At 53.2% G+C, this 25,498-nt stretch overlaps 1 protein-coding gene across 1 annotated transcript in view; it reads left to right on the top strand.

Moving 5' to 3' along the window:
• TMF1 (TATA element modulatory factor 1) overlaps nucleotides 1-25,498 on the top strand; it is a 130,051-nt gene that overhangs the window by 24,347 nt on the left and 80,206 nt on the right. Inside the window, exons 3-7 of the mRNA XM_075321398.1 lie at nucleotides 7,008-7,111; nucleotides 7,916-8,042; nucleotides 10,804-10,909; nucleotides 13,972-14,114; nucleotides 15,803-15,969. Coding sequence (XP_075177513.1) covers nucleotides 7,008-7,111; nucleotides 7,916-8,042; nucleotides 10,804-10,909; nucleotides 13,972-14,114; nucleotides 15,803-15,969 — 647 coding nt within the window. The remainder of the gene's footprint in view (nucleotides 1-7,007; nucleotides 7,112-7,915; nucleotides 8,043-10,803; nucleotides 10,910-13,971; nucleotides 14,115-15,802; nucleotides 15,970-25,498) is intronic.

Raw genomic sequence — 25,498 nt, 5'->3', positions numbered from 1 at the left:
GGCACTTGTGGTGCGCCGGGGACTTCAGCGCGGGCCGCGCTTTTACGGCGGCCGCGCTGATAACTCGAGTCCCCGGCTTTTGCGGCCTGCTTCCGTTCGTTCCCGCCCCCAGACCTGCCAGTCAGGAGAGGGGCGGGACGCTGGTCAGTGCATCAGCGCCGAGGGCTGGAGTCGTTTTTACATACTCCAGCCCTCACAATAGGCACAGAGGGGACACTGTTTCCCGCACTTTTGTTTAGGAACTCCCACGGACCGCCCCTCTCCACAGACGCCGGCAGCCATTCCTGCTGACACGCTGAGCTGCAGAGGGGAGCCGGGGAGACCCAGACAAGGAATTCTGCGCCTCTTACCCGCTATTCAGCGGGCGGTAAGCAGCCCTCAGGGCTCACCCCCTCTTGTGCCAGTAGTATTCTTAGTATTTTGTTTCTACAAATACTTTGTATTGCATAGCGCTGGTCGCCCTTTGGCTATAGACTCTCTCACATTGCAGAGAGCCAGCAGCATGTCGTCCATAAAACGCAAGGGTGCCAAGGCACAGACATTATATGCTTCCTGCACCGCATGTGGGACTTTTCTACCGGCAGGCTCCACTGACCCCCATTGTGTGCAGTGCTCGGCCCCTGCGGCGCTTGCACAGTCGGGACCTCCGCTGGACGTGACCCAGGGTGTACCACCTGTGAATGCTGTCCAGGTGACAGGAACTGAGTTTGCAGCTTTTGCTGACAGAATGTCTCTCACTATGTCACAAATTCTTGACACATTGCGAGCTAGGCCTGTACTTCAGGCCACGGACACTGTGCAATCATTGCCCCCTGGTCCCCCTCAGCTGAATTACCTCCAAGCTCCGGGACGGGCACATACACCTCAGGGTGAAGACTCTGACTCGGACGATGGCCCCGGGCAGCCTAAGCGGGCTCGCTATGACGGGCCTTCACATTCATCTCAATGGTCAGGATCCCAGCGAGATGAATCTATGGGTGATGAGGCGGACGTAACTGATCAGGATTCTGATCCTGGGACCGCTCTCAATCTAGATATACCAGATGGTGACGCCATAGTTAATGATCTTATATTTAACATCAATAAGATGTTAAATATTTCCCCACCAGCTCCTCTTGTAGAGGAGTCAGCTTCGCAGCACGAGAGAATCCATTTCAGATACCCTAAGCGTACATTAAGCACTTTTCTGGACCACGCTGACTTTAGAGACGCAATCCAGAAACCCCACGCTTATCCTGAAAGGCGTTTTTCTAAACGGCTTAAAGATACACGCTATCCTTTTCCCCCTGAGGTGGTCAAGGGTTGGACCCAGTGTCCAAAAGTGGATCCTCCAATTTCCAGGCTTGCAGCTAGATCCTTGGTTGCAGTTGAGGATGGAGCGGCACTTAAAGATGCCACTGACAGGCAGATGGAGCTCTGGCTGAAATCCATCTATGAAGCGATTGGAGCGTCGTTAGCGCCATCTTTTGCGGCCGTATGGGCACTCCAAGCTATCTCAGCCGGGCTTGCGCAAGTCGACTCAGTCACACGTGCATTTGCCCCGCAGGTAGCACCATTGACCTCGCAAATGGCGGCATTTGCGTCGTACGCGATTAATGCTGTTCTTGACGCTACAAGCCGCACGGCAGTGGCGTCAGCCAACTCCGTTGTTTTGCGTAGGGCCCTGTGGTTGAGACATTGGAAAGCAGATTCTCATTCCAAGAAGTGCTTAACCAATTTGCCTTTTTCTCGTGACCGATTGTTTGGAGAGCGTTTGGATGAAATCATCAAACACTCCAAGGGTAAGGACTCATCCTTACCGCAACACAGACAAAACAAACCCCAACAGAGGAAGGGTCAGTCTGGTTATCGGTCCTTTCGAGGACCGGGCAGGTCCCAATTCGCCTCGTCAAAAAAGACTCAAAAAGACCAGAGACGCTCAGATTCTTGGAGGTCTCAGTCACGCCCAAAAAGGACAGCCGGAGGAACCGTTGCCAAGACGGCGTCCTCCTGACTTGCAGTCTCCGATTCCCACACCCGCGGTCGGTGGGAGGCTTTCCCACTTTGGCGACATTTGGCTGTCACGCGTCAAAGACCGTTGGGTGAGGGATATTCTGTCTCACGGGTACAGGATAGAGTTCAGTTCTCGTCCGCCAACTCGTTTCTTCAGAACTTCTCCACCACCAGACCGAGCCGATGCTCTGTTGCAGGCGGTGGCCGCTCTAAAGGCGAAAGGAGTGGTGACCTCCGTCCCTCTTCAGGAACAAGGTCACGGTTTTTACTCCAATCTGTTTGTGGTCCCAAAAAAGGACGGATCGTATCGACCCGTCCTGGATCTAAAGTTGCTCAACAGACACGTAAAAGTCAGGAGGTTCCGGATGGAATCCCTACGCTCCGTCATAGCCTCAATGTCTCAAGGAGATTTTCTAGCATCAATAGATATCAAAGATGCGTATCTCCACGTGCCGATTGCACCAGAGCATCAGCGTTTCCTACGCTTCGTCATACACGACGAACACCTGCAGTTCGTAGCGTTACCTTTCGGTCTGGCAACAGCCCCCCGGGTCTTCACCAAAGTCATGGCAGCAGTAGTAGCTGTTCTGCACTCGCAGGGTCACTCGGTCATCCCGTATCTAGACGACCTGCTTATAAAGGCACCCTCTCAAGAGGCATGCCAGCACAGTCTGAAGGTGGCACTAGACACTCTCCAGAGTTTCGGGTGGATTATCAACTTTCCAAAGTCTCATCTAACCCCGACCCAATCTCTGACTTATCTTGGCATGGAGTTTCATACTCTCTCAGCGATAGTGAAGCTTCCACTGGACAAGCAGTGCTCGCTACGGACTGGAGTGCAATCTCTCCTTCAGAGCCAGTCGCACTCACTGAGGCGCCTCATGCATTTCCTAGGAAAGATGGTAGCAGCAATGGAGGCAGTCCCGTTCGCGCAGTTTCATCTGCGCCCTCTACAATGGGACATTCTACGCCAATGGGATGGGAAATCGACGTCCCTCGACAGGACTGTCTCCCTCTCTCAGACTGCCAAGGACTCTCTGCGTTGGTGGCTTCTCCCCACCTCATTGTCACAGGGAAAGTCGTTCCTTCCCCCGTCCTGGGCAGTGGTCACGACGGATGCGAGCCTATCAGGGTGGGGAGCGGTGTTTCTCCACCACAGGGCTCAGGGGACGTGGACTCAGGAAGAGTCCACCCTGCAGATCAATGTTCTGGAAATCAGAGCAATCTATCTTGCCCTGCGAGCCTTCCAACAATGGCTGGAAGGCAAGCAGATTCGGATTCAGTCGGACAATTCCACGGCGGTGGCGTACATCAACCACCAAGGGGGAACACGCAGTCGCCAAGCTTTTCAAGAAGTCCAGCGGATTTTGACGTGGGTGGAAAGCAGAGCGTCCACCATATCCGCAGTTCACATCCCAGGCGTGGAAAACTGGGAAGCAGACTTTCTCAGTCGCCAGGGCATGGACGCAGGAGAATGGTCCCTTCACCCGGACGTGTTTCAGCAGATCTGTTGCCGCTGGGGGACGCCGGACGTCGATCTGATGGCGTCACGGCACAACAACAAGGTCCCAGTTTTCATGGCACGGTCTCACGATCACCGAGCACTGGCGGCAGACGCCTTGGTTCAGGATTGGTCGCAATTCCGACTCCCCTATGTGTTCCCACCTCTAGCATTGTTACCCAGAGTTCTCCGGAAAATCAGGTCCGACTGCCATCGAGCCATACTCGTCGCTCCAGATTGGCCAAGAAGGTCGTGGTACCCGGATCTGTGGCATCTCACGGTAGGCCAACCGTGGACACTACCAGACCGTCCAGATTTGCTGTCTCAAGGGCCGTTTTTCCATCTGAATTCTGCGGCCCTGAACCTGACTGTGTGGCCATTGAGTCCTGGATCCTAGCGGCCTCAGGTTTATCTCATGAAGTTGTTGCCACAATGAGACAGGCTAGAAAACCATCCTCAGCTAAGATCTATCACAGGACGTGGAAGATATTCTTAGCGTGGTGCTTGGCTCAAGGGTTTTCTCCCTGGCCATTTGCATTGCCAATTTTTCTTTCCTTCCTGCAGTCTGGGTTGGAAAAAGGTTTGTCGCTTAGCTCTCTTAAGGGTCAAGTCTCCGCGCTATCCGTATTCTTTCAGAAGCGCTTGGCACGGCTTTCTAAAGTACGCACGTTTCTCCAAGGAGTTTGTCATATCGTTCCTCCTTACAGACGGCCATTGGAACCCTGGGATCTGAACAAGGTTCTCATTGCTCTCCAGAAGCCGCCTTTCGAGCCTTTGAAAGAGGTTTCCCTTTCTCGGCTTTCACAAAAGGTAGTTTTTCTTGTGGCGGTCACGTCTCTTCGAAGAGTGTCCGAGCTAGCGGCGTTATCTTGCAAATCTCCCTTCCTGGTGTTTCACCAAGACAAGGTAGTACTGCGTCCAATTCCAGAGTTTTCCCCCAAGGTGGTTTCTTCCTTTCATCTCAATCAGGATATCACTTTGCCATCTTTGTGTCCGCATCCAGTTCACCAATTTGAAAAGGGTTTACATCTGTTGGACCTGGTGAGAGCACTCAGGATTTACATTTCTCGCACGGCGTCTCTACGCCGTTCTGATGCGCTCTTTGTCCTAGTCGCTGGTCAGCATAAGGGATCGCAAGCTTCCAAATCCACCCTGGCGCGGTGGATCAAGGAACCAATTCTTCACACATACCGTTCTGCTGGGCTTCCGATTCCATCTGGACTGAAGGCCCATTCTACCAGAGCCGTGGGTGCGTCCTGGGCATTGCGGCATCAGGCTACGGCTCAGCAAGTGTGCCAGGCGGCTACCTGGTCGAGTCTGCACACGTTTACCAAACACTATCAAGTGCATACCTACGCTTCGGCAGATGCCAGCCTAGGTAGACAGGTCCTTCAGGCGGCGGTGGCCCACCTGTAGGAAGAGGCTGTCTGACAGCCCGTTCATGTGGTATCTTTTTACCCACCCAGGGACTGCTTTTGGACGTCCCACTGTCTGGGTCTCCCAATTAGGAGCGAAAAAGAAGAAGGGAATTTTGTTTACCGTAAATTCCTTTTCTTCTAGCTCCAATTGGGAGACCCAGCACCCGCCCTATTTGTTCTTAGGGTTTCGTTTTTCGGGTGCACATGTTGTTCATGTTGTTTCTTAAGTTCTCCGATCTTGTTATCGGATTGAATTTGTTTTTGAAACTGTTATTGGCTTTCCTCCTTCTTGCTTTGGTACTAAAACTGAGGAATCCGTACTCCTACGGGAGGGTGTATAGCCAGAAGGGGAGGGGCCTTACACTTTTAAGTGTAGTTCTTTGTGCGGCCTCCAGAGGCAGTAGCTATACACCCACTGTCTGGGTCTCCCAATTGGAGCTAGAAGAAAAGGAATTTACGGTAAGTAAACAAAATTCCCTTCTTCTCTTCTATTATCTATCTATCTCTCTATCTATTCATCTTTCCCTCTATCCATTATCTGTCTATCGATTTATCTATCTATTATCTATATTAATTATTGCAGTTCAGCATAAAAAAAACCGCAGGGACCAACCTGCGGAAAAACCGCGGCAAAAACGCATGCGTTTTTCCCGCGGTTTTGGTGCTGTTTTTTACCGCAGGTGCGGTAATCTTCAACTCCCAGAAGTTTCTCAAGAAATTTTCTTGAGAAAAATCATTTTTCTAGTGCGCACATAGCCTTAAACACTAGGGAGAGCAGCTGCTGTAGACCTACTGTAGAACTAGCTCACATTACAGCTGCAGTAAAAGAGGGTGGAGCCTTCTCTCCTGTGTGTGATGTCACAGCTCCCCCTCCCAATCTGGGTGTTTCCAAAAGGATAGGAGAGAATGAGGTTTAGGATCACAGTGCGGAGCCATTTTGTTGGTGACTTTAAAGTGATCCTAATGTCTAAAGTATCACTAAAGACTGCTGGCATAGTGCGTCCCAATGTATACTGCCGCTCTCTGCCGCTCTATGGCGTGCCCCCTCGCCGCTCTATGGCGTGCCCCCTCGCCGCTCTATTCCGTGTCCCCGACGTGCTGTGCCCCTCGCTCTATACCGCTTCCCCCACACTATAGTGGCAGGGAGAGGGAAGAGGCGGCCGGGGGGAGAGAGGGTAGCGGCGAGGGGAGAGGGTAGTGGCGGCCCGGCGTCGGTATTCACACATCCCAAGCGAGTGACAGGGAAAGTGCAGCACGCAGCATACGCTGTGAGCTCCACAAAGATGGCGGCGATCTCCTCCCTCTGTTGTGATCTGGACAGCCCAGCTCACAGCAGAAGCAGTGTCTGTGTTAAGTATAGTGGTCGGAACCCGACAACTGTCTCTTATGCACAGGGGGTGCGTCTAGGTCACAGCAGGGAGCTGTCCTGTATTACGTATAGAGTTGGATCCCGACTATCAGAGTCTATGCCCTGGGGGCTGCCATATTTGAGGTGAGTAACTGTCGTTACCCAAATCCAATATGGCAGCCCCCAGTGCTTCTGTAAGACTAGAATTAAATAAAACCTAAATAAACAATGAATTTAATTTTGTATTAAAAATTACTTGATTCCGTAATCACGATTAATAAAAAAAAAAAATTAATGCTTATTACTGCTAAAATATAAACTTCTTTTCAATTTTTATAAATCAGTAGTATACATGAATATAAGAATCTTATATCTTGTCAAACAAATCTGCTTTTTTTTTTTTTTCTCCTCCATCTCTCATTTCATGGGTAAAATCAGTGCACGGTCTGTACGACGACTGAGATCTGTGGCAGTTGGTGCCTGTAAGATTCTATGGAGAAGGAAGCGGGAGGAGCTGCTGCCAGTTCTGAAATATCGCTTCAAATATGAAGTGAATTTTTTTTCTTGGTAGGGATAACTGGGTGTAGTGTGTGGGCACCTTAACTATTGGCCCAATGCTCATGTAGCCACCTGCTAAGTCCCCCGACCACCCCCAGTTTGGCTCGGTTTGGCCCAGCGCGCATGTGTTTTATAATGACTTTATATTGATGTTATATGATCTTTCCCTCCGTCTCGTCCTTTTGCGCAGATCGTGGATGAGCTCAGTAGTCGGCTGGAGAAGAGAGAAACGCAGCTACTATCTGTCAGCAAGGAGAAGGCCATATTAGAGGAGACCCTGGACAACCTCAGAGAGTAAGTACGAGGGTGTGCAGATGCTGAGAGTATTGCTGTGGATATACGGACTGACTCCTACACCTCCGCAGAACCCCTGCTGTGCCCAAAATGAGGGGGGATCCCTTTGTAGCCTATCGGAGCTCAGCTTTTATTTCTTAAACCTTCCTGGAAAAGTAATAGCTGCACTGTGATTGGTTGCTTTAGCTTACAAAACTTGTGCAAACGTGGAGTGGTGCAGTCGACTATTGCAACTTAATTGATCGCATTGCAATTTTTTTTCATAAACCTGTCTAGGGAATATATATATATATATATTTATATTTATTTTTTTTATTTATTTTGCTCACTAATTTGGCGATATTAAAGCCAGAGCGCTTTTCAGATGTGATCATCACTCTCCCCATTGGGGCTCACAATCTAAACTCCCTATCAGTCTTTGGAGTGTGGGAGGAAACCGGAGAACCCGGGGGGAACATACACACTCCTTGCAGATGTTGTCCTTGGTGGTATTTGAACCCAGGACCCCAATGCTGCAAGGCTGCAGTGCTAACCGCTGAGCCGCCGCACGACTGCAGTGCTAACCGCTGAGCCGCCGCACGACTGCAGTGCTAACCGCTGAGCCGCCGCACGACTGCAGTGCTAACCGCTGAGCCGCCGCACGACTGCAGTGCTAACCGCTGAGCCGCCGCACGACTGCAGTGCTAACCGCTGAGCCGCCGCACGACTGCAGTGCTAACCGCTGAGCCGCCGCACGACTGCAGTGCTAACCGCTGAGCCGCCGTGTCACCCTATATAAGCCAATATATTTCTTTTCCTTTGCAGTGAACTTGTTAGAGTTAAAGAAGAAAGTAGCAGCGTGTCGTTGCTGAAGGATGAGTTCACACATCGGATAGCGGAGGCCGAAAGGAGGGCACAACTGGCGTGTAAAGAGAGGGACAACACCAAAAAGGTAGAAGAAGAAAAACCTGACGTCCATTTGTCTTCTTGCTCTTGGTGAGATGACTCCTTTATGATGATTAACCTAATAATGTGCATGGGAGATATTCACCTCTTGACCAGCGCCCGGTGTCCAAGAACCTTAAGGACACCCAAATGTACGGAAATGTATATGGGGGCTCCTGATCCATCCCCAAAAGGGAGAGAAGGATCCGGACTGGTAAATTTCTATCTGCTGATCCTTTGATTCTGCTGGAGATAAGCCGCCATCAGAGGGGTCTGGCAGAGGCTCTCACCAAGAACACAGGAGCACTCTGCCGAGCTGAGCATTCATGTGTGGGGGGTCTGGAGGGAGAGCGGTCGGCTGAGCTGAGCATTCATGTGTGGGGGGTCTGGAGGGAGAGTGGTCGGCTGAGCTGAGCATTCATGTGTGGGGGGTCTGGAGGGAGAGCGGTCAGCTGAGCTGAGCATTCATGTGTGGGGGGTCTGGAGGGAGAGCGGTCAGCTGAGCTGAGCATTCATGTGTGGGGGGTCTGGAGGGAGAGCGGTCGGCTGAGCTGAGCATGTGTGGGGGGTCTGGAAGGAGAGTGGTCGGCTGAGCTGAGCATGTGTGGGGGGTCTGGAAGGAGAGTGGTCGGCTGAGCTTGAGCGTTCATGTGTGTGGGGGGGGGTCTGGAGGGAGAGCTGTCGGCTGAGCTGAGCATTCATGTGTAAGGGGTCTGGAGGGAGAGTGGTCAGCTGAGCTGAGCATTCATGTGTGGGCGGTCTGGAGGGAGAGTGGTCGGCTGAGCTGAGCATTCATGTGTGGGGGGTCTGGAGGGAGAGTGGTCAGCTGAGCTGAGCATTCATGTGTGGGCGGTCTGGAGGGAGAGTGGTCGGCTGAGCTGAGCATTCATGTGTGGGGGGTCTGGAGGGAGAGCTGTCGGCTGAGCTGAGCATTTATGTGTGGGGGGTCTGGAGGGAGAGTGGTCGGCTGAGCTGAGCATTCATGTTTGGGGGTCTGGAGGGAGAGTGGTCGGCTGAGCTGAGCATTCATGTGTGGGGGTCTGGAGGGAGAGTGGTCGGCTGAGCATTCATGTGTGGGGGGTCTGGAGGGAGAGTGGTCGGCTGAGCATTCATGTGTGGGGATCTGGAGGCAGAGTGGTCGGCTGAGCTGAGCATTTATGTGTGGGGGGTCTGGAGGGAGAGCGGTCGGCTGAGCTGAGCATTCATGTGTGGGGGGGTCTGGAGGGAGAGCGGTCGGCTGAGCTGAGCATTCATGTGTGGGGATCTGGAGGGAGAGTGGTCGGCTGAGCTGAGCATTCATGTGTGGGGGGTCTGGAGGGAGGGCTGTCGGCTGAGCTGAGCATTCATGTGTGGGGGGGTCTGGAGGGAGAGCGGTCAGCTGAGCTGAGCATTCATGTTTGGAGGGAGAGCGGTCGGCTGAGCTGAGCATTCATGTGTGGGGGGTCTGGAGGGAGGGCTGTCGGCTGAGCTGAGCATTCATGTGTGGGGGGGTCTGGAGGGAGAGCGGTCAGCTGAGCTGAGCATTCATGTTTGGAGGGAGAGCGGTCGGCTGAGCTGAGCATTCATGTGTGGGGGGTCTGGAGGGAGGGCTGTCGGCTGAGCTGAGCATTCATGTGTGGGGGGTCTGGAGGGAGAGCGGTCGGCTGAGCTGAGCATTCATGTGTGGGGGTCTGGAGGGAGAGTGGTCAGCTGAGCTGAGCATTCATGTGTGGGGGGTCTGGAGGGAGAGCTGTCGGCTGAGCTGAGCATTCATGTGTGGGGGGTCTGGAGGGAGAGTGGTCAGCTGAGCTGAGCATTCATGTGTGGGGGGTCTGGAGGGAGAGCGGTTGGCTGAGCTGAGCATTCATGTGTGGGGGGTCTGGAGGGAGAGCGGTCGGCTGAGCTGAGCATTCATGTGTGGGGGGTCTGGAGGGAGAGCTGTCGGCTGAGCTGAGCATTCATGTGTGGGGGGTCTGGAGGGAGAGTGGTCAGCTGAGCTGAGCATTCATGTGTGGGGGGTCTGGAGGGAGAGCGGTCGGCTGAGCTGAGCATTTATGTGTGGGGGGTCTGGAGGGAGAGCGGTCGGCTGAGCTGAGCATTCATGTGTGGGGGGTCTGGAGGGAGAGTGGTCGGCTGAGTTGAGCATTCATGTGTGGGGGGGTCTGGAGGGAGAGCGGTCGGCTGAGCTGAGCATTCATGTGTGGGGGGTCTGGAGGGAGAGCGGTCGGCTGAGCTGAGCATTCATGTGTGGGGGGTCTGGAGGGAGAGTGGTCGGCTGAGCTGAGCATTCATGTGTGGGGTCTGGAGGGAGAGCGGTCGGCTGAGCTGAGCATTCATGTGTGTGGGGGGTCTGGAGGGAGAGCGGTCGGCTGAGCTGAGCATTCATGTGTGGGGGGTCTGGAGGGAGAGTGGTCGGCTGAGCTGAGCATTCATGTGTGGGGGGTCTGGAGGGAGAGTGGTCGGCTGAGTTGCGCATTCATGTATGGGGGTCTGGAGGGAGAGTGGTCGGCTGAGTTGAGCATTCATGTGTGGGGTCTGGAGGGAGAGCGGTCGGCTGAGCATTCATGTGTGGGGGGTCTGGAGGGAGAGCGGTCGGCTGAGCTGAGCATTCATGTGTGGGGGGTTTGGAGGGAGAGCTGTCGGCTGAGCTGAGCATTCATGTGTGGGGGGGTCTGGAGGGAGAGCGGTCGGCTGAACAATATTTCGTCTGAAGGCATCATCTAATGAGTTTGGAGGCAATTAGGCACCAAGATATAGTCATATGGTATTATAATAACTTTTATTCTCAGGAGATCAAAGCCGTGAAGGATGAACTGTCGACCAGACTGAAGTCCAGTGAAACGGCCGAGATAATGCGGGAAAAAGATGAGCAAATCACCGGCCTCATGGAGGAAGGTGAGGGCATAGATGGGATTCTGCTCCAACTATTTAGTATTGCACCGTATGAAACCTGCCACTTACTCAAGGGCCAAGTCTTATTTTGCAAATATTCGTTTCGGCTGTGTACATACCGTACATGGTACCCGTCTGCACCAATGTATGGTACTAACGCTTCTGTATCATCACATGTACCGCGTTTCTCCTATAATAAGGCAGGTTTTGTCCTTAAGCAGTCTTCCTATTAGTTTTACTGTTTGCATATTTGGCATTTCTTTTTGCGCATTTAGCATATCGAAAGAGTATAATTAAAATGAACGTATTTTTCGGATTATAAGACGCACTTTTCCTCCCAAAAATTTGGGAGGAAGATGAGGGGGTGCGTCTAATATTCTGAATGAAGCTTACCAGGAGGTGGTGTTAAGGGGTAGCAGGAGGCAGGGACTGTGGGCGCTGGGGCTGACTCTGTGCTCTGTGAAGATGTCGGTGGTACGGGCTTCAAATAATGGTGCCCCGAGTCGGTGCGTGCGCAGATAGAGTTCTCGGCTCTAGATACCATCTGCGCATGCGCTGTTTCCGGCCCATTGATCTCTCAGCAGCGGACGAAAGGAAAATGGCGCCCGGAGGTGGCCTTTGTGGAGATGAGATCTTGGCTTGTCATTAAGCTGACAGCTCAATCTGCGCATGTGCTGACTCTAAGCCCGCACCGCCGACATCTTCACAGAGCCAGCCTCTGTGCCCGCAGCCTCTGTACAGCCTCTGTGCCCGCAGCCTCTGTGCCCACAGCCTCTGTGCTTGCAGCCTCTGTGCCCACAGCCTTGGTCTGGATAGCGACCAACGAGCATCTGAGACACCTACCACACCACCCGCAACGTCGCCGTGGTCCACCAATACTCGTGCCTCCTGTGACCCCGCTCCACCAATACTCGTGCCTCCTGTGACCCCGCTCCACCAATACTCCTGGCTCCTGTGACCCCGCTCCACCAATACTCCTGCCTCCTGTGACCCCGCTCCACCAATACTCCTGCCTCCTGTGACCCCGCTCCACCAATACTCCTGCCTCCTGTGACCCCGCTCCACCAATAATCCTGCCTCCTGTGACCCCGCTCCACCAATACTCCTGTGACCCCGCTCCACCAATACTCCTGCCTCCTTTGACCCCGCTCCACCAATACTCCTGCCTCCTGTGACCCCGCTCCACCAATACTCCTGCCTCCTGTGACCCCGCTCCACCAATAATCCTGCCTCCTGTGACCCCGCTCCACCAATAATCCTGCCTCCTGTGACCCCCGCTCCACCAATAATCTTGCCTCCTGTGACCCCGCTCCACCAATACTCCTGCTTCCTGTGACCCCCGCTCCACCAATACTCCTGCCTCCTGTGACCCCGCTCCACCAATACTCCTGCCTCCTGTGACCCCGCTCCACCAATACTCCTGCCTCCTGTGACCCCGCTCTACCAATATTCCTGCCTCCTGTGACCCCGCTCCACCAATATTCCTGCCTCCTTTGACCCCGCTCCACCAATACTCCTGCCTCCTGTGACCCCGCTCCACCAATATTCCTGCCTCCTGTGACCCCGCTCCACCAATACTCCTGCCTCCTGTGACCCCGCTCCACCAATACTCCTGCCTCCTGTGACCCCGCTCCACCAATACTCCTGCCTCCTGTGACCCCGCTCTACCAATATTCCTGCCTCCTGTGACCCCGCTCTACCAATATTCCTGCCTCCTGTGACCCCGCTCCACCAATACTCCTGCCTCCTGTGACCCCGCTCCACCAATACTCCTGCCTCCTGTGACCCCGCTCCACCAATATTCCTGCCTCCTGTGACCCCGCTCCACCAATACTCCTGCCTCCTGTGACCCCGCTCCACCAATACTCCTGCCTCCTGTGACCCCGCTCCACCAATACTCCTGCCTCCTGTGACCCCGCTCCACCAATACTCCTGCCTCCTGTGACCCCGCTCCACCAATATTCCTGCCTCCTGTGACCCCGCTCCACCAATATTCCTGCCTCCTGTGACCCCGCTCCACCAATACTCCTGCCTCCTGTGACCCCGCTCCACCAATATTCCTGCCTCCTGTGACCCCGCTCCACCAATACTCCTGCCTCCTGTGACCCCGCTCCACCAATACTCCTGCCTCCTGTGACCCCGCTCCACCAATACTCCTGCCTCCTGTGACCCCGCTCTACCAATATTCCTGCCTCCTGTGACCCCGCTCTACCAATATTCCTGCCTCCTGTGACCCCGCTCCACCAATATTCCTGCCTCCTGTGACCCCGCTCCACCAATACTCCTGCCTCCTGTGACCCCGCTCCACCAATATTCCTGCCTCCTGTGACCCCGCTCCACCAATACTCCTGCCTCCTGTGACCCCGCTCCACCAATACTCCTGCCTCCTGTGACCCCGCTCCACCAATACTCCTGCCTCCTGTGACCCCGCTCCACCAATACTCCTGCCTCCTGTGACCCCGCTCCACCAATACTCCTGCCTCCTGTGACCCCGCTCCACCAATACTCCTGCCTCCTGTGACCCCGCTCTACCAATATTCCTGCCTCCTGTGACCCCGCTCCACCAATACTCCTGCCTCCTGTGACCCCGCTCCACCAATACTCCTGCCTCCTGTGACCCCGCTCCACCATTGCTGCTGCCGCTTCCCCCCCCCCCCAACCCGGTAAGAAACCACTGAATTGTGAGACAGACCCCATTATTTATTTATTTATTTATTTATTTATTTATTTATTTGTTTATTTTATTTATTTTTTTGCATTTGTTTTCCCCCCTAAATTGGGGTGTGTCTTATAAACCGAAAAATATGGTATATATAAAGTTACACTATTACGGTAAAAGTTCTTTAGTAAACAACATTTTTTGCAGAAAAAATGTGTCAATGGAGGAAACGGATGTGATTTTTTTTTTTTGGATTCGGCACACCAAAATTCATAAAAATCACGTTCTCTTGTCCTCAAAATTGATGTGGAGCAGTGTTATCACTTCTCACTAAGAAGACCCCCAATTAACCCTCCTCCTTCATCTGACTCCATATTAATGACTTTAAGTATTTTGTCACCACCAGGAGAGAAACTTTCTAAGCAACAACTTCACAACTCCAATATTATCAAGAAGCTGCGATCCAAAGAAAAGGAGCATGAGAATACGATCACCAAACAGACGAGGAAGATCCGGGAGCTGGAGGAAGAGCTGCAGCTGTTAAAGCAGGTGGAGATGGCACTTACACCGCAAAGACACCACCGAAAATCCACGGCCGGGGAAGGGAATGTCATGTATTGTCCCCTGTCAGGGCTGGGATATATTGGGGAGTAAGGGAGGAAGAAAAAAGGCGAAAGTAAGGATGTGATGACTGAGGTTCAGGTGTCCTTGTCACCCCCAACAGCTCCATTTCTGAAATCTGCTGCGTATGCACCTCGTCAGTGCTGTGTATGAAGGGGGCTGGCTGGTTCTTTCAATAGCTAAACCAGCCCCCTTCTCTGTCCATGCTTTGTCCTGTGTGTGGGGATGGCTTGATTCTTGAAAAAGGCATCCAGCCCTGTCTCTCTATGGAAATCCATGCTTCACCCGATTAGAGCTCTTTTTGTGGCACTCAATACTCAATATTGGGCTCGAATCTCCAATGTCAGTTTCATGGTCCAAGTACAGACTGCGATGCTCGGACCCAAGTACAGACTGCGATGCTCGGACCCAAGTACAGACTGCGATGCTCGGACCCAAGTACAGACTGCGATGCTCGGACCCAAGTACAGACTGCGATGCTCGGACCCAAGTACAGACTGCGATGCTCGGGCCGGTCGCAGGTCTCCTGACCTGACTTTGATGGCCTCATAGGCATGTATGATCCAGTTAGGAGACCTGCTGCTGGTCTGTGCATTAGGGTCTGTATTGGATCGCAAAACACGAATGTATGAATACAGCCTTAGGCTAGTTTCACACTTGCGTTGGGTTGAATCCACTGGGTCCGTTGCTGCGTCGTTTTGACGCATCCGTTATTTTTGTGTTGTGAACGGGCCCATTATTTCACAGGAATCCGTTAGCTGATTCCAGTGAAATAACGGATCCGTTAGGCGTCTGTCTAACGGAATGCGTCGGCTCCGTTTTTTTTTTTTTTTTTTCACCATTTTTTTCATTCTGGGCATGCTCAATAGAAATTAACGGAATCCAGCTGCGGATTCCGTTATAAAGCACTTTGCAACGGAATCCGCCACCATAGGGATCCATTATAACTATTGACGGATATAACGGAATCCGCCACCATAGGGATCCATTATAACTATTGACGGATATAACGGAATCCGCCACCATAGTGATCCATTATAACTATTGACGGATATAACGGAATCCGCCACCATAGGGATCCATTATAACTATTGACGGATGTAACGGAATCTGCCGCTCGGCGGCATTTTAACGCAAAGCAATTAACGTTACATGCTGCGTTCCTTCCGCTCGGCGGAAGCAACGCAGCGTCGGCCAGCGGAAGCAGCGCAGGTACTTTTGGCACAAGCCGTCATCCATACAAGTCTATGGGAAACAGCGGAATCCGTTAACGGATTCTGCTGTTTTCCAAAACGGCGGATAGCGACTGAAGGAAAACAACGCAAGTGTGAAAGAAGCCTTAGGCAGATGGTATCCGTGTTATACCTTTCGATGTAAACTCGCCATGTAATATCTATACAACTGAGCGTCCCAATGTCTGGCATATTAGAAAGTTGCTTTGAACTTTCGTGGGGGTACGTGAGGGCTCAACTGGGATTTCTAAAGTATTCCCGGCCAATAATTTTACCTAAACCCTTCAGCAAGAATGTTATCAAGCATGTGTGATGCATCCCTTTAAGGTTGCATGGTGCTAAATAATCCAAATTATGGAAAGTGTCTTTCTATTTTCTATGCAGACTTTGGATGGCAAAGAAGAGGTGGAGAAGCAGCATCGCGAGAACATCAGGAAGCTGAATACGGTGGTGGAAAGACAAGAGAAGGACGTGGGGAGATTACAGACCGAAGTGGAGGAAATCCAAGAGAAGAACCGCAGCCTGCAGGCGGCTCTGGACAGCTCCTACCGGTGAGAAGTGAACGGCAAGGAGCCATGAAAGCACCACTCCGGTGTATTGTCCTAATATCAGCGCTGGAGTGGTGCTTTATATCTAAGTCCCCGGTCTTATACTCGGCCTCCGGCAGCTTCATCATATTTTGGCGTCACTTTGGTCCCGCATCGCCATCTTGTTCCCATAACTTCTAAGTGGCTAGAAGTCAAAAGCTACGTCACAAGCTCCCAATGCAAGTCTACGAGAGCCAAAATGAGGCCCTCGTAGAGTTACATTGGTTTGTGTTCCTCTGCTGCTCCGCAAAGCACTGGTCACAAATCACAGGAGACTGACCGGAGCAACGATGGGAAAAGATGAAGATGGTGGCTGGTGACTACAAGACATGGGGCAGGGGGCTTAGATATAAAGCACGAGTCTGGTGCAATAAAAAGAACACTGGAATAGTGCTTTACTATCTGATATACCGTATATACTGGCGTATAAGACGACTTTTTACCCCCTTAAAATAATGGCTACAGTGGGGGGTCGTCTTATACGCCGGATATACGGGGGTGTGTGTGTGTGTGTGTGTGTGTGTGTGTGTGTGTGTATATATATATATATATATACACTGCAGCGTCCAGGGGAGGTGGGGGCAGCAGCTCTGGAGCACAGTGGAACGCTGCGGGCTGCAGCCTTTGATCTCCTGCACCCGCTCATATAATATGCACAGCCGCTGTCCATCTCCAATGGTGCTGAAATCGCACGCAGTGAGGGGCTGGGGCAGCGGTGCATATTATATGAGCCTGCGTCCCAGTGTGATCGCACATGCCCCCCCTGTGTTAGATTTGGCCCCCCAGGCTGCTGCTCATTCTAAAATAAAAAAGCTTTACTTACCCCTGCAGCGTTTCTCCCCGTGTCCCTGCTTCCAGTGTGATCAGGCAGAGAGCTCAGCCTGCTGTGCCGATCACATGACCGCACTGAGAACCAGGAAGTAAGAAACAGAAGCACGGAGCCAGACAGGAGGGAGCTCAGCGCTGCAGGAGATAAGGAAAGAGGGTTTTATTTTACTATGGGCAGCAGCCTGGGGGCCATATCTGACACAGGGGGACTTGTGCGATCTATAGGGGCCATGGGCAGCACTATGGGGGCGATATCTAACACAGGGGGACTTGTGCGATCTATATAGGGGCCATGGGCAGCACTATGGGGGCGATATCTAACACAGGGGGACTTGTGCGATCTATAGGGGCCATGGGCAGCAGCCTGGGGGCGATATCTGACACAGGGGGACTTGTGCAATCTATATAGGGGCCATGGGCAGCACTATGGGGGCGATATCTAACACAGGGGGACTTGTGCGATCTATAGGGGCCATGGGCAGCACTATGGGGGCGATATCTGACACAGGGGGACTTGTGCGATCTATATAGGGGCCATGGGCAGCACTATGGGGGCGATATATAACACAGGGGGACTTGTGCGATCTATAGGGGCCATGGGCAGCACTATGGGGGCGATATCTGACACAGGGGGACTTGTGCGATCTATATAGGGGCCATGGGCAGCACTATGGGGGAGATATCTAACACAGGGGGACTTGTGCGATCTATATAGGGGCCATGGGCAGCACTATGGGGGCGATATCTAACACAGGGGGACTTGTGCGATCTATAGGGACCATGGGCAGCACTATGGGGGAGATATCTAACACAGGGGGACTTGTGCGATCTATATAGGGGCCATGGGCAGCACTATGGGGGCGATATCTAACACAGGGGGACTTGTGCGATCTATATAGGGGCCATGGGCAGCACTATGGGGGCGATATCTAACACAGGGGGACTTGTGCGATCTATATAGGAGCCATGGGCAGCACTATGGGGGCGATATCTAACACAGGGGGACTTGTGCGATCTATAGGGGCCATGGGCAGCAGCATGGGGGCGTTATCTAACACGGGAACGTGTGCAATCCATAGGGGACCATAGGCAGCACAGGGGAACGTGTGCCATCACAAGGGGGCTATATTCAATATAAGGGGGCCATATCCAGATTAAGGGGGCTAATTTTAGGATGGGGGGCTATGAGGGACATATACCCTATATGATTTGTTAGAGGGACACTGGCATTATAAGATGGACCCCATTTAACATTAAAAAAAAATAATTCTCTTTTCCTTCACCAAATTTGGGGGTGCGTCTTATAATCAGGTGCGTCTTATAAAGCGAAAAATACGGTATATATCATACAGCAGGGGTTGGGAACCTATGGCTCGCGAGACAGATATGGCTCTTTTGATGGCCGTATCTGGCTCGCAGACAGGGCTCCTACCTGTCTATGGGCAAATGCCGGGGCCCTGGAGAGCCGGGGGGGCCCACTCGGCCTCGTCAGTTCTCCTGTCCCTTGGCCGGGGCCCACTCGCCTTTATAGTTCTGCTGCCCCCGGCCGAGTTCCGGGGACCGCAGTCCTCGGCAGCAATCTGCGGCGCCATCACTTTAAGGCGCGCAGACATCCTGTTTTCTTCGGCGCTCCATTGGGAGACCCAGACGATTGGGTGTATAGCTACTGCCTCCGGAGGCCACACAAAGCATTACACTAAAAAGTGTAAGGCCCCTCCCCTTCTGGCTATACACCCCCAGTGGGATCACTGGCTCACCAGTTTTCTGCTTTGTGCGAAGGAGGTCAGACATCCATGCATAAGCTCCACTGTTTAGTCAGCAGTAGCTGCTGACTATGTCGGATGGAAGAAAAGAGGGCCCATATGGGGTCCCCAGCATGCTCCCTTCTCACCCCACTTGCGGTTTGTAAGGTTGAGGTACCTATTGCTGGTACGGAGGCTGGAGCCCACATGCTGTTTTCCTTCCCCATCCCCCTGAGGGGCTCTGAGGAAGTGGGATCTTTCCGGCCACCAAGCCCTGAGGCCGGGCTCCATCCACAGACCCATAGAACCTGCTGGATGTGGAGCGGGAGTACCGTTCAGGGACAAGGCCCTGCAACTTTCAGGTACTCTGTGTCCCCGTATGGCAGGCCACGCACACTCCAGGCTTGCTGGGTGTGCTAGTGCGCCGGGGACTGTAGCGCTGTGCGCTGGGCTTATAATCCCTGCAGATTACTGGGGGACTTTACGTGTGGGGACCGCCGCGCCGACCGCCCCTGGAGCGGCGGCGCAGCTGCGACTTGTAGTGCGCCGGGGACGCGCCGACCGCGCTTTTACGGCGGCGGCGCTTCTAACTTTAGTCCCCGGCTTTTGCGGCCTAGCGCCGCTTCGTTCCCGCCCCCCACCCTGTCACTCAGGGAAAGGGAGAGACGCTGTTCTATAGCAGCGCCGAGGGCTGGAGCCTTATTTGCATGCTCCAGCCCCCTTCACTAGACACAGTGGGCGCCGGGTTCCCGCTCTTGTCTCGGGCACGCCCTCGGCCCGCCCCTCTCCTCTGGACGCCGGCAGCCATTCCGGCACGCAGAGCGGGAAAACGGAGACAAGAGCTGAACTACAGGATTCCGGCGCCACACACACCCGCTTTTGTGCGGGCGGTAAGCGGCAACTAAAGTGCTGACCCACTAATGCCGAAGTGTCCTGTTGTACGTTTGTACGGTCGCTATTCAGGATGCAGACCTAGAAACAGCAGCAAAAGATCAGGGGTGCTAAAGCACAGACTCTATATGCTGCTTGTCTTGCATGTGCTGCAGTGTCATGTGTCCTTTATGCTTGTATGCTTTACATTGCACTGTAAGGGCTATTCTTGGCTGTCTACCCGCCTAGATGGCTAGACAGCGGCAGCAAACAGCAATGGTGCTAAGGCACAAGCTTTCAATGCTGCTTGGATTGCATGTACTGCAGAGTTTATTTTCATGCTTGTACATTCACTGCATGTCGCTATTCTTGGCTAATGCTCCTTGATGACTAGACAACAGCAGCAGAAAAGCAAGGGTGCTAAGGCACAAGCTTTCAATGCTGCTTGGATTGCATGTGCTGCAGTGGTTATTTTCATGCTTGTATGCTATACATTCACTGTATGTCGCTTTTCTTGGCTAATGCTCCTGAATAACTAGACAACGGCAGCTGAAAAGCAAAGGTGCCAAGGCACAGGCTTTCTATGCTCCTTGTACTGCATGTGCTGAAGTGTTTATTGTACTTCATGCTTGTATGCTATACATTGCACTGTACGGTCGCTATTCTTGGCTATTGCTCCTAGATGGCTAGAACTGTTCCAGGACCCCCAGTGGGTGCAATTACTCAACGGGGTCTCTGCTACAGGTGGCCAAAAGAACCACCTGTGATTCCTGTCCAGGGACAGGGACGGAGTTGCAGTTTCCGCTGATATATTGTCTGTGACTATGACTAACATCTTACAGACTTTGCAGTCCAGACAGACCTTGGGCAATATTGATTCAATGCCCCTGGCCACCCTGATTTCGAAACAAATCATGACTCCAGGAGGGTCCCATGCATCCCAGACACGGACGACAGTCCCAGGCGGCCTAAGCGAGCTCCCTAAGAACGGCCCTCGACTTCATCACAGTACTCTCTGTATGATGATGCAGACGTAGCTGTTCAGGACTCTGATCCTGACACCGCTCTCAATCCGGATACACCGGATGGTGACGCCATAGTGAATGATCTTATAGCGTCCATCAATGGAAGGTTGGATATTGCTCCCTCAGCTCCCCCAGTGGAGGAGTCAGCTTTACAGCAGGAGAAATCCTTTTTTCAGTATCTCATGCGTATATTGAGTATTTTTCTGGCCACGCTGACTTCAGAGAAGCAGTTCAGAAACACCACGCTTACCAGATAAGCGTTTTCTCCAAACGTTTTAAGGATACACGTTATCCCTTTCCCCTGACGTGGTAAAGCGCTAGACCCAGGGTCCAAAGGTGGATCCCCCAATCTCCAGGCTTGCGGCTAGATCCATAGTTGCAGTGGAGATGGGACTTCACTTAAAGATGCCATTGACAGACAGATGGACCTCTGGTTGAAATCTGTCTGTGAAGCTATCAGTGTGCCGGTTGCTCCGGCATTCGCAGCCGTATGGGCACTCTATCCTATTTCAGCTGGGCTTGCGCAGCTGGTCTTGAGCACATGTACATCTGTGCCGCAGGTGGTGTCCTTAACCTCGCAATGTCTGCATTGCGACTTACCCTAGTAATGCTGTCCTGGAGGGACAGTCGAGGTTGGTCCTTCCCAGGCTCGGGCAGGTCCCAATTGTCCTCGTCCAAAAGGACTCAAAAAGCTCAGAGGGGCTCAGTTTCCGGCCGGGCTCAATCACGCCCAAGGAAGGCAGCAGGAGGAACCGCTACCAAGGCGGTCTCCTCATGACTTTCAGCTCTCTCTCCCGCATCCGCGGTTGGTGGCAGAATCTCCCGCTTGGCGACATTTAGCTGCCACAGGTCACAGACCGGTGGGTGAGAGACATTTTGTCTCACGTGTACAGGATAGAGCTCTGTTCTCGTCCTCCGACTCGATTCTTCAGAACTTCCCCCCCCCTCCCCCCACCGAGCCGATGCTCTTCTGCAGGCAGAAGAAGTGGTAATCCCTGTTCCTCTTCAGGAACAAGACACGGTTTTTTCCTCCAATCTGATTGGGGTGCCAAAAAAGGGGTGGCTCTTTCCGTTCCGTTCTGGACCTAAAACTGCTCACCAAGCACGTGAAGGCCAGGCGGTTCCGGATGTAACCTCCGCTCCGTCATTGCCTCAATGTCGCAAGGAGCTTTCCTAGCATCAATAGACAAATGCTTTTCCCCACGTGCCGATTGCTCCAGAGCACCAGCGTTTGCTACGTTTTCGTTATTGAAGACGAGCATCTTCAGTGCGTAGCCCTGCCCTTCGGTCTGGCGACAGCCCTACGGGTTTTCACCAAGTTCAGGGCAGCAGTGGGAGCAGTCCTGCACTCTCTGGGTCACTCTGTGATCCTTACTGGACGATCCACTTGTCAAGGCACCCTCTCAAGAGGCATGCCGACACAGCCTGAACGTGGCGCTGGAGACTCTCCAGAGTTTCGGGTGGATCATCAACTTTTCAAGGTTACATCGGGCACCGACCCAATCGCTGACATATCTGGGCACGGAGTTTCACACTCCCTCAGCGATAGTGAAGCTTCCGCTGGACAAGCAGCGTTCATTACAGTCGGGGGTGCAGTCTCTCCTTCAAGGCCAGTCACACCCCTTAAGACGCCTCATGCAGAGGCAGTCACTTTCGCGCAGTTCATCTGCGTCCACTTCAATGGGACATGCTTTGCCAATGGGTTGGGGAGTCGACGTCCCTAGAAAGGAACGTTTCCCTTCTCAGACGGTCAAGGACTCTCTTCAGAGGAGTCCATCCTTCAGATCAATGTTCTGGAAATCTGGGCAGTGCATCTTGCCCTGCAAGCCTTCCAGCAGTGGCTGGAAGGAAAACAGATCCGAATTCAGTCGGACAATTCCACAGCGGTGGCAGACATCGCCCACCAAGGCGGAACACGCATCGCCAAGCCTACAAGGCAATCCGGCGGATTCTGATGTGGGTGGGGGACAGAGCATCCACCATATCCGCAGTTCACATCCCGGGCGTAGAAAATTGGGAAGCAGACTTCCTCAGTCGCCTGGGCATGGACGCAGGGGAATGGCCTCTGCACCCAGTATGGTGTCAGGAAATCTGTAGCCATTGGGAGATGCCGGACGTCGACCTAATGGCGTCTCGGCACAACAACAAGGTCCCGATTTTCATGGCGCGGTCTCACGAGCAAAGAGCTCTGGCGGCAGGCGCCCTAGTTCAGGATTGGTCGCAGTTCCAGCTACCCTATGTGTTTTCTACTCTGGCACTGTTGCCCAGAGTGCTACGCAAGCTCAGCTCCGCTTGCCGCCGCGCCATCCTCGTCGTCCCAGACTGACCGAGGAGGTCGTGGTCCCGGATCTGTGGCATCTCACGGTCGGCCAACCGTGGGCACTCTCAGACCGGCCAGACTTACTGTCCCAAGGGCCGTTCTTTCCACTGAATTCTACGGCCCTGATCCGGCCTGTGCGGCCATCGAGTCCGAGATCCTAGCGTCTTCAGGACTATCTCAAGACGTCATTGTCACCATGAGACGGGCTGGGAAGCCGACGTCTGCCAAAATCTACCACAAGACGTGGAAGTTATTCTTATCCTGGTGCTCTGCTTAGGGAATGTCTCCCTGGCCATTTGCATTGTCTCCTTTTTCCCCCCTTCCTGCATCTGGATTGGGAAAAGGTTTGTCGCTCGGCTCCCTTAAAGGACAAGTCGCAGCGCTGTCGGTATTCTTTCAGAAGCGCCTAGTACGACTTCCTCAGGTACGCACGTTCCTGCAGGGGGGTTATCACATTGTCCCTCCGTACAAGAGGCCGTCAGACCCATGGGATCTGCACAGGGTATTAATTGCTCTCTAGGAGCCGCCCTTCGAGCCTCTGAGGGATGTTTTCACTTCTCGACTTTCACAGAAAGTGGCTTTTCTGGTAGCGGTCACGTCTTTTCGGAGAGTGTCCGAACTAGCAGCGCGGTCATCCAAAGCTCCCTTCCTGGTGTTCACCAAGATAAGGTAGAGCTGCGTCCGATCCCAGAGTTTCTCCCTAAGGTGGTGTCACAAACCACCGGGGGGGTCACTCAGTAATCCCCCGCGCTGGCTACCAGTACGTCACAATCGGGGGGTAACAAGTGGGGGTCACCCCTCCTTTATACCTCCCGACCGACAGACAGAGCACGTGACGCGCTCTCTAGCGCCCCTCTTATAGTCAGGCCAATTATGGAATTGCCCGACAATAAGCAAGGAGGCCGCTATACTACTTATGCCGATTATTGAAGGGTCCCCGGTGAGAGTAAGGTATATATTCCCCCGACCTCCGCGGGCGGAATATATAAAATCTCCCCGAATCTCACTGGCCTCCCCCCAATAATCCTTGGCACAAACTCGCTGCCACCAACCGCTTCACGGTAACTATTAGCCGAACACACAGACGTGGGATTCAAGATCGAGATAACAGAACAGCCCAAGATTAATTATATAATTTAATCAGCCTAAAGCACACTAGAAACTACAATATATACAATAGGGAATCTACAGAATATACAGTTATGTCAGAGTACAGTTACAATCAAAGCATGGGTTACAAACAGGCATACACAGTTCCAGCAGTTACCTTGTTGCGTCTGGCCACAGGGGGGCGCTGTAGACCAGGTTTCCAGGAACTCCCTCACAGGTCTTTCCCAACCAGGCCCCCGAGCAGAAGAACCCTGGAAAATGGCCGAAGTAGGGTTATCAACCTGGGCAAATCCAGTTCCCCTCCTACCTTCGTGACCTCACAGGGAGCACTGCTCCACCCCTGGCTTGAGTTATGGACAATATCCCAACATGGAATATGGGCCATAACTTTGCCTGGGAGCGTCGTAGGCGGACGCCAATGCTCTCATTGTGACAGTTATGAATTTAGCTACAGAACGAGGGGACTCATGACCTGTCTGCCAGTTCCCCATTGGCTGATATCACGCCTGGGGCATTTCCCAATGTCCTGCTCCCATAAAAAGGGTGTGCCGGCATCGTCCGCATGCGGAGACACCATTTTTATGGTTGCCATATTTATCGGAAATATGGCTTGCGAGATATGAACCATTTTTTACTGGAGTCGTTCTGTCTGGCTATTTCCATAGCCTTGCTAATGAGATACAACTCTTGTTACAGGGTGACGGCAGGGAGTCATCCTGTGTCCATTGTCCCTAAGCCACCTAATTTCCATATCACAGGACATGGCCATGGGATTTGTTGCTAAACCAGTTGTGTGAAGGAAAGGGGGGGTGACACCAGGAGAGGGCTTCCTGACATACTTGAATATCATGATTTATCGTCATATCTCCGGATTTACCTCACACCTCCCCCCTTTTGAGGGCGCTAGGGGGCAGCACACTCCGGTGTTCCCCCGTGCGCCCGTCCGCGACCTCTCCTTGTCGGGACAGCCCGTCTGCGTTACCGTGGTCACGGCCCCTTTTGTGGCGAATGGTGAAGTTGTATTGCTGGAGCGCAAGGCTCCATCGCAACAATCGCCCATTCGTCCCAGAGACGGTGTGCAACCAGCTGAGGGGATTGTGGTCCGTCTCCACGATGAAGTGGCGCCCGTATAGATAGGGTTGCAGACGCTGCAGGGCCCACACTATGGCCAGGCACTCCTTCTCCATCGTGGAATAGGCAACTTCCCTTGGTAACAGCTTCCTGCTCAGGTACAAGACTGGGTGCTCTTGGCTCGCAGAGTCCACCTGGCTGAGCACCGCACCGAGGCCGAAGTCACTGGCGTCGGTCTGTACTACAAACGGCCGCGTGAAGTCGGCTGCCTGTAGCACGGGCGGGCTGGACAGGGCGTCCTTTAGGGCCCGGAAGGCTGTCTCGCAGTCCATTGTCCAATCGACTGCAGAGGGCAGCTTCTTCTTGGTGAGGTCCGTCAAGGGCTTTGCCAGGCTACTATAGCATGGAACAAACCTCCTATAGTACCCAGCGGTCCCCAAGAAGGACATCACCTGCTTCTTGGTCCTGGGGGTGGGCCAGGATGCGATGGCTTCCACTTTCTCAGGCTCGGGCTTCAGTGTTCTCCC

This window comes from Anomaloglossus baeobatrachus, chromosome 8 (genome assembly GCF_048569485.1).
Source record: "Anomaloglossus baeobatrachus isolate aAnoBae1 chromosome 8, aAnoBae1.hap1, whole genome shotgun sequence".
In the NCBI taxonomy this organism is placed as follows: domain Eukaryota; kingdom Metazoa; phylum Chordata; class Amphibia; order Anura; family Aromobatidae; genus Anomaloglossus; species Anomaloglossus baeobatrachus.
The sequence above is the reverse complement of the archived record's forward strand: the minus strand, read 5'-3'. Positions and strand labels throughout refer to the sequence as shown.